At 38.6% G+C, this 9,778-nt stretch overlaps 1 protein-coding gene across 12 annotated transcripts in view; it reads left to right on the top strand.

Annotated features, from left to right (window-relative positions):
- Positions 1-9,778, top strand: part of LOC108769422 (tyrosine-protein phosphatase Lar-like) — a 328,651-nt gene that overhangs the window by 194,397 nt on the left and 124,476 nt on the right. For 10 of the 12 annotated variants that reach the window (XM_018520397.1, XM_018520398.1, XM_018520400.1 and 7 more), the window contains one exon: positions 8,737-8,924. In XM_018520397.1, the coding sequence (XP_018375899.1) occupies positions 8,737-8,924 (188 nt within the window). Of the gene's footprint in view, positions 1-3,572; positions 3,579-6,412; positions 6,465-8,736; positions 8,925-9,778 lie in introns of those variants that run through there. The other 2 variants (XM_018520407.1, XM_018520401.1) reach the window with 2 other exon arrangements.

The raw sequence follows: 9,778 nt of genomic DNA, 5'->3' as shown, positions 1-9,778 counted from the left end.
CCCCCCCCCCCCCCCCCCTCTCCCCCCCGAAAACGTCTGTGTCTCCGCTTTATGTTGCGAAAGTACGAGGTCCACTCTAAACTATTTCCTCTTTTCGTCCCTTTTCCTCCTTCCAAGATGAGTTAGACAGGTTTTGGATCGACTAGCGGAAAAACGTTTCCTGGTAAAGGATTTTTCCAGGTAAAGGAATTTTGCATAATTACTGATGATGTTGTATTTAAGTGGCTTGCTCGATAAACGGCAAGAAGAGAGGGATAACTCAAACCATGGTGCTATCTGTAGTATATTGCACGACAGTTTTAACGAGAATTTCAAGTTAGTGCTAGTGAAAACTTTCGGCGTTATGTGACGTGTTGCTAAATTTTAATATCAATACATATTTATTTTTATCGAGGATTTCGTTCGTACTTTATATAACTTATAAATATTATAGAAGATTTCCGAACAACTTTATTCTCCTTATATTTCTACTTCCGTTAAAATGCATTGTTAATATTACTGATAATCAGTTCAAAAAGCTGGGACAAGATCTATAAATTTTTTGCACCGATTGCTATAAAAGATTTTTTCTATTATTTCCTGTAGAGCATAATATATTTGAGGCAAGTGTATGTAACTTGCAGTTACTTATTAAGTTGTTATATAATATAATAATTGATTTATACTGATTATAAATCAGTTATTATCATATCGTTATATTAATTTTGAATACGAGAAATCATTTAATGACCTCCAATTGAACCAGTTTATTACATAAATATGAAAAGATTTATGCCATAAATCAAAGATGTAAAATTATTTTATTTGAGTGTAATTGTACCGGCATGGTGGTCGTAACATAACAACTTTTTTATCAATGAAAACACTAAAACCGTCATATGCGTTCCTTCTACGTTTTACTAAATGATTTATTCCACAATATATCTTAGCTACGTGATATCAGAAGAGTCCATCATCTCTCGGCGGAATACATAATTACGGCGAGTTGCTTGAGAAACGAGGAAGACAGACGCTGCTCGACGCGATATTACTGCGTTCTTTTCCCGAGGCGCACAATTCCCTGTCGAAAATTCCGCAAAACATAACAATGACTGGCGTTAAGGAGAGGACTGCTGGCTACGCGAGACGAATCGAGTCAGATTAAATTTCCATTGCAAATTTCATTCAACGGACTGCTTCATCTCTCTCTCTCTCTCTCTCTCTCTCTCTCTCTCTCTCTCCCTCTCCCCTCCCTCCCTCTCTCTCTTCCTTTTTTCAGTGCTCTCTCGCCCTCAACGATGTGACGACGACTTAGCACAACGTCGTCCCTCAGTAAGATGAACGAGGCGACTAGTATTTACGCGAGGAACGATGAAGCGTTTGCGGGATAAGCATCGAGTCGTTGGTGTACATCTAAGCGTCGTTATCCGTTTTCTTTGTCGAAGATTATCATCCTGTACGACGGCTGTCACGATCCATTCTATGAAGTAGATAACTGTCTCGAGGTTGCATTCCATAATCGACATTAGCAATCATAGAATTAACTGAGATATGTGCTATTGTAGACACGAAGCTGACAACAAGTACGATTGTATTATAGTTTAGAAGGCAGGTTTTCCAAGGTTCTCTAAGCATTGCGTGCTATGGATATCGAACTTCTTGTTGAAACGATTCGTGGTGGCGACGAACGATAATGAAAGCTTTCTTGCATCTAATATGCGACTAAGTGCTCGTTAGACTAATGAGCCCTTAAAAATACACGCTTTCTTGCGTTATCTCGAGGAGTCAAGCTATTAAATGAAGACTTAATGACGTGTTCACAGGTGGTCTTTGTTTCATTGGACGCGGTCTGTCGCCAGCATCATCATCGTTTTTACCATCGACAACAACAAAACTTATTTCAAAGCCAATTGTATCGTATACAGAAGTTAAGAAATGGATAACAAAATAAATTAAGTAAATAAGAATTTATAAATTTCTTTTTCCATCTATTGCTCGCTTAAATATGTTCTCTACGGAATGATGGCTATTGTTTCTTGTACTGATTTTTTTTTTCCCAGCCCTATTGCTCATCGTGCAAACTGCTGAGAGATGCTCTTAGCGACAATTCTCAAGACAATGGCGGATCGCGTTACAACATTCGTTACAATTCTTCCACGTCACGGATATTTTTTATTACGCTCTCATCGGAAATTCATCCTGTCAACTCGTGCAGAAGGGACACCAAACAGAACCGATGAATTTCGTGCGTTCGTCCTGTTTCGTGCGAAACAAATGGCAGCCAATCGGCGCTCGCGCGCATTTCGAAAGTGAAAATTAATCCGATCGGCCGTGCGGGAAATCAATTCCATAATAAATCTCCCCCGAGCGGATCGTAAATAATATCCGCGCCGTGCACCGCGAGATAGCGCGTTGGCGCAACGGCGCGACAAAGAAATATGACACCCCACGGTCAAGCTTATTTATCGGCGAAACCCGTCCCGAACGGCTCCAACCGAGAACTCCTGCCTCGGCACCGAGAACTCCAGCTAGGACATTTTACACACCCGCTGCATCCATCGAAAATCCTTGCCCACGATGCATGAGAGTTTGCACTCCGACACGCGAGGCAATCATAAACCTTCCGAGTTGATTCTCTTGCGACATACTTCGAACGATTTTAGCTGGACGCTCTATATATTCCCCATCAATCACACTATTTTATCTGGAAAAGAGAAAGAATGATGTAGTATACATTTACAGAAATACTTTTTAATTATTTATAATATATAATTACTGGGTCTATTGAACAGTATCTGAATATACTCAAGTTGGCGAAAACTTTTTCACCAATAATTACTATATTTTTAGAAATCTTTTGTGAGATAAAGTATTGTTGCCAATGAAATTAATGTCTAAATAATTACAACAATATCTACAATAAGCTTACATTATTTCATAAGCATGTAAATATATTCTTTTATAGCGCGTTACATTAGTTGTTTTGATTATAGCAAAATTAATGCAAATTATTAACGTAACTGATTTTAATATAATAAAAGCATGGTCGCGGTTACATTAATATATGTGTACGAGGGATTGGTGCAGCATCACATTATTCATTACATCACTCTGTTTCTCTTCGAGTAATTGCTGCAACGTTTGGTTTAAAGCAATGATCATTCCCGGTGACATTTATTTTCCATTAAGATGTATCTTTCTGTAAACAATATAAAATTGTTTGTTATTTATGCGTATCGACCATAACACATTAACCGATCGAACTGATATATCCCGCTATCACGGCAAATTTTATTCCACCGACAATTATTCTATTCCTGCAGCGAATTCTTGGCGGAGGCTACATGCACGTGTCGGACATGCTACGTGCGATTTCTTGCGATCAATTAGCTAAGCTAAGCTTTAATACGATCCGTAATCTCGGCCAATAATGGTTTGCCGGTGCGCGCCTACGTAATTCGGATGAGGCGGTCATCGGAATTGCATCGCGGTAAGGACCGTTAATGCTGAGACCAATTTATTTGGAGGAAGGACGAAAATTTATGGTGGAAATGTGAGCCTTCGTGCAAACTTTCTTGCCATCTCTATACCAGTACTGAGTAAGTTTCTTACTTACAAGTAGCAAGTTTGAAATTATTTCCAGGTTTCGCTCATTTAGAAATTAACATAACTTGACAATACTACTTGTATATAGACCAATAAGCTTTCGAAGTGAACAATCAGTAATATGAAACCGGTAATATTGCACGATTTATAACAGCAATTTATAATAACAGTAATGATTGAATTCACACACTCGCGAATTTTTGGAATATTTTTGCGCGAGTTTTGCGAGACTGGAGATATACTGTGCTTGAACTAAAAATTGAAAAGTGGGAATGTAGTCTTCGGTCTATCTACTAGACGTTTAAGCAAAAGTTGTGAATCTGAATTTTAAAACAGGAGAGCGATAGAGAGAGAGAGAGAGAGAGAGAGAGAGAGAGAGAGAGAGAGAGAGACGACATCTACTTTGCGATCTCGCCGAACAAGGATAGATTTCGGAGTAGATTGAAAGATAACTGTACGGTTCTCTATTTCTCCTGTTCTTGCCTAGCTCTTACTGGCGCTACATCTCGTCCCCGATGTCTCGCCTCTTGCTCTATCCAGCAGGGTTGTGTCTCCTTATTCTGTCCGACTTTCCATCGCCGCAGATATTTTACGAGGTGGCTTCGACTTCGCGGACCGTAAAATCTCGAAATTTAGGAGAGGATCTAGCTACAAGGACGCGACCCACTACACCAGACCAGGCCTCGCGTGTCTACATATGTCCTTCGCGAAACATCGCAAAAGGCAAAAGCTATTCCCGCGCCTCTTGATTCGAGGTCACGAAGGAACGCGATCGCCCTGGTAGCATCGAATCGAAACGAAGCGCGTCTCGACCTCGATTCCAGCGTGTAATTCGAAATGCGCCAGGGAATCGCTGATGCGCGCATTCCGCGGCTCGTCAGCCATAACTCGATATTATCCAGAGCCATGGGATTTAATGGACCATCGAGTGAGATAAACGCGCTACAAGTATCGCGATTAAACCTGCTATTGCTATATCTACCGGCGCGTTACCGTGTTCGTTGAGCACAAAGAGGAAACACGCGGATTTACACCCGTTCTCACGAGTCGACGTGATAAATTCTCATTTTTGTCGGCGACACGATACAGATGGAAACCGTAGACTAGAAACAAAGGCAAGAAACAAGACGGAACGATAGCGCGATTCGAAATATACCATGTCGGATCATTATATTTTCTTGCTCTTGCGGTTCTCCTTTCCTTGTAGCTCTTTTTCATTATTTGATTCATTTATTTTGTGTATTACCCCGTTAATTTCAACAAATGATTTATTTTCGCAGATGAAAATGCTTTTAATTGTTCAATTCAGTTGCAATTGTGGAAATGCGTTTCAAATTATATAAGAAAATTAGATGGTACCCTTATAAAATGATAGGATATATCACATCTTTTTAAATTGAGTTTGCATCTTTTCTAAATTAAGTTAAAAGCAAAATGTTGGTCACGGCCGTATGAACGGAAGGAAAGGAAATTGAGGAAATGGAGCAGATTGCGAGGTGGAAAGGTGGTCAATGGCGTTGATTCATAATTAAATTAGCTTGAGCCCATTGTACAAGCATGGCTGGCTCTTGTAACCCGTTCGTTCCAAACTTGGCCAATTCTAGCCTTTCGTGAGAGCTCGAATTTCTTGTCGCCAAATAAAACAGACCCGTTGAAATTGCTCGTAGCCTTTCGCTAAATTTAATAAAGAAACTTGTCGCGACTCACTTGCGAGCAAAGTTTTGTTACATACGCCGCAATCACGATACAGCGTATCTCTGTTTCATAATATACGTATATATATATAAGATAATATTATTCATAATATCGCGTATATAATAGCGCAATAAAATAGGAAGTTTATTGCAATTTTTAAATCAGTACAGAAGTAGCGATTGGAAACCACGTTTAGTATTAACCATATAGTATTAAAATTAATACATGACTTCTCCAAGTGATAAATTTTATTGTAATTAAAAATTGTGTATCCTGTTATTCTGAGAGATATAATGCGAAACTTTGAAAGCTCGTTTTATCATTATTATGACAGGTTCGACTGAACACACTAGTAAAGAAAACATTATATACGTTTAAACTCACTCGGAAGTACTTTTCGCTCGCATTTGATATTTCTGCTGTTAACTAGCTATGTATAATTGATTATTGCTTCTGGAAAGTTTTGTTCCCTATAATTCATTTTGTATCTTTGTTCGATGGGACGTTCAGAGCGACATTCTCGCGTGAATATAATCTAACGGTGGGCTGATTGCGCGGAGAAGCGCAAAGGGAACGGGGGACTGGAGGAGAGAACGGATTAACGTTGAGTAACGCCGTGGAGAATTCGCGATACGAAAGTCGCGGATAAAGTTCTCCAGCCACTCGAGGGGATAACTGGCGACGTTCGGAAGCGCCTAAAGTGTCGCTGGTAAGAGAAAACGGGACGGATTATGCGCGTCGGCTGCCGCGCCGAGATTCAATATTTGCCGCATCAGCCGCGAGCGCGTCTCCTCGTGTAATCACGGCCTAATCAAGAGCGACGAAATTCGATTATATACTCACCGAGTTTCTGGCAATAGAGCGTAACTAGCGTATGATAGCGAGGCGAGGCTCGGCGCCGGCGGAAACGACTGCAGCAGCCAGCAATAGTTGGCCTTTCGGGATCGTAACAGCGACAGCCAATTATATCCGTGCTCTCGATCACCTCAGCTGAGATGAATGAACTGCGCCCGCACAAAAGCGTGATAATTCGTAGCGCTAGTTACTTTTCAAACGCCTCGGTTCGTTTAAAACCCGTTTGAACGAGTTTGACAAATTTGGGACGGCGTGGCACAACGCGGCGCGGCGCGGGCGCGGCGATGGGAAACGACCAGGTTCATCCTGCGTACGCATGGCTGAGCAAGGTAATTGCAAATTACGTTTTTAATTCCGACAAATTCTACCTCGTCTATCTCGTGCATAGGATATTCACGTTGCGCAAATCATCGTGATTAATTTGTTTCTACGTGGACATCCGTGAACGCGATGTGGTTGAAACAAACAAGTTCTTAAACTTGCGAAAATTAGATGATATCGTCTTGAGAAAATTATTTCCTTGTCGTCGATTCAACGCGAAAGTTGCTGAACCGATAAACAATTCTCGTAACTCTCCGGGGTGTCCGCGACGATGATACTTTGCTTCGAGAAGTTTATTGCCAGCTTACTCATAGTTCAAAACACTTAACTCGGTTTATCCGAGATAAGTATAAATATTTGTGCCATTAATCGATCGATTTTCTCTCTCTGCACTCTCTTTATCTTTATTTATTTTTCGAATTAATACATTTGATAGCACTCGGTTAGTGAGTAATACAATTGAATATCAAAAATGAAGCTTAATATAAACTTCCTAGCCGTTGAACTATTTCACATGTCGTACAATTTTACACATTTTTTAATTTATTTACGTCGCCTAAAGAGACGTTGTTCCTTCATATGCCAATTATTGCGAAGAATACTATTAAGGCCTCGGTAGTCTAAAAGTTTAGAACGCTCGCACGGAATGCAAGAGATCCAGGTTAGACTCCAGGCCGAGGTAACATTTTTCGCAATAAGAATTAATTATTTACAGATTTTAATATGTTATTCAACATTATTAAGATCGTTCCGAAGATGTGAATAAGCATAAAAAATTTGCTAGTCAATTTAACTCGTGACATTACTGCGGTAGTTTAGTAGAGTTAGCGTTTCAAGACCGTAAAATTATTTCGGCACGCGTTTCTAAGGACTACATACGTAGTATATAAATTCATACAAGAATCATACAAGCATTTAAAATCTAGCTAGACTGTTTAAAGCTTTGATTTCTATAGGTTGTGTTATCACGTATACGGTTCTATAATATATTATATTATACTTTTTTTTTATTAGTTTAAACCGTAATAAAATATTCGTATTTTTCCTAAACTTTACTAATATTTTCCGAAATGAAAAAAATTACTTGTATCGCTGTTTTACTCAACAACTCATTTATTGTCTCAGTATTGCGATGCATTCAGCAAAGTCTAATCGAATAAAACCAGCTTTTGGCAGAAGAAATGCATTACGCGATGCACGTGCCATTTTCCTTTGTCCATTGCGTGCTATTATCGCAACGTTACAATGAAAACATCTGCAGTACAAATGATGACGAAGAGAATTTTTTATTTTCTGTTTCTGAGAGAGAAAGAGAGAGAGGCGCAAAGATAAACAGAAATCAATGATATGAGAATAAGTTATTTCTGCGATAATAAATGTCAAGTATAGTAAGGAGAACTGACATTAATTTCAACTTTCTTTCCGCAATGTCATGTAATTTGCACATCTGTGACTGATAAATGGATAATTCTTTTCATAACCAATTAAATTTTATGTATCAACAGCTGTGCATATTTAATTAAAATCTCCCTTTTTTATTAACTATATTTGCGTATTTGCGCATTCTCGCACTCTTGCTCTTTAATGAGAAACCATAACGCATTGCAAGCCGCTTTCTAACGAGCATAATTAATAGTTTAGCATAATATGGTAACTACCCATGCAAGCAATGATAATATTACTATCATTATTATTAATATCATAATTACATTCTATGATGTACACAAAGTGTTTTTTGTTACATATAAACGAACGTTATATTTACATATCTATTTTTATTGTAATGTTGGCTATTATTTTATTTAATTATTTTCCCCTATAATTAAAATTTTTTCGTAAAAAATTCGCTTTAAATTCGTTAAGAAAAATTACATTTCACCTCCTCTCTCTCTCTCTCTCTCTCTCTCTCTCTCAGACAATAAAATACATAACACAAAATCTAATATGCTGTAACAAAAAAATTGACTGTGCATAGCGATTTTCATTCATATCACGAATTTTTTTTAAATTTTCAACTTTCTCTTCGCTTTTCAACTTTCTGTCGCAGAACATGGCAACGTTGTTTCTTGAATGATAATGCAGCAACTACAGTCGGTCTTGTACAAGAAGATTCGTTTTTTCATTCTCTTCTCGATTTTCAGCATGCAAGAACAATCGACACATTGGAAACAAAGAATACGTATAGTGCTTTAAGATACGTCGCCGCGAACGAATGTCTTCTCTCGTTCAGCATCGAAATTGCCACATTTACACAGTTTCTTTCGATTTCTCGTGTTTCAGAAGTACACTGCCACAACATGCCATACAGCGGCAGCGGCAAGAACAGCGACACATACAATCAGAACGCTCTGGAGGAGGCCACACGATCGGGACCGTATTTCGACAAATCGGCCTCGAAGAACGTGACCGCCCTGCTGGGAAAGACCACGTACCTCAACTGCCGTGTCAAAAATTTGGGGAACAAAACGGTGAGTGAAATAAACACATATTCCCAAAGAGAATTCTCGTATTATTCGCTGGTCTCTTTTCTACTTATTTATATCCAAAAAGAATTATGATACGATTTCCTCAGATTATTTATAAATTAATGCGATAATAATGTCGCATTATAATAGCACGATATTATATTCATAAAATATTAACTTGTTGAGAGAAAAGTGTTGGGGAATGTGATGAAATAGGATCAAAAAAGCAATCTTATTATGTAAAACTTTTTAATATTTTATAATTTTAAAATCGCAACGTCATTGCGCTCTAACTATCTTCTTTTCCAAGAAAAAAGAAAATTTGAAATTTTTTTACTGGAAAAAAAAGCACTGGGAAATCTGAAAGGATAACAAAAATACTAATATTAAATAGTTACGGAGACGAATCCAGCTCGCTTATGTCGCCTAAGTCAAAAGTAATGAATCCAGTCAATTCGAATATTACGAATCAGAAAATTAAATCCGGCAGGTTACGGATGTATAGTTAAATTCAGCGATACGGGATGTCTTTTCTCTTTTTCTTTCGGAATAAAGTTCCACTAATGGCAAGATACTAAAAGTAACACGTTCGCGAGAGTAGATTAGAGACGACGGAAAAAAAGGTGGACATCTATGTAAACACAGATTCTAACGTTTTCTCTAGCCTAGCCTGAGTGAATAAGGCGAAATATCGAGTGTCAATATTTTATCGACACAATGGAGCGTCACCTGTCCCGGGCAAACTGCGGGGGTTACCGGAAGTGCACTCATGCACCAGCGCGACACCATGGTCTCTCGACAATACCATTGAACGAAGTATGCAGGTGCCTTTGGTATATATATATATATATATATAG

This window comes from Trachymyrmex cornetzi, unplaced genomic scaffold (assembly GCF_001594075.2).
Source record: "Trachymyrmex cornetzi isolate Tcor2-1 unplaced genomic scaffold, Tcor1.1 scaffold90, whole genome shotgun sequence".
Taxonomy (NCBI): domain Eukaryota; kingdom Metazoa; phylum Arthropoda; class Insecta; order Hymenoptera; family Formicidae; genus Trachymyrmex; species Trachymyrmex cornetzi.
The sequence above is the reverse complement of the archived record's forward strand: the minus strand, read 5'-3'. Positions and strand labels throughout refer to the sequence as shown.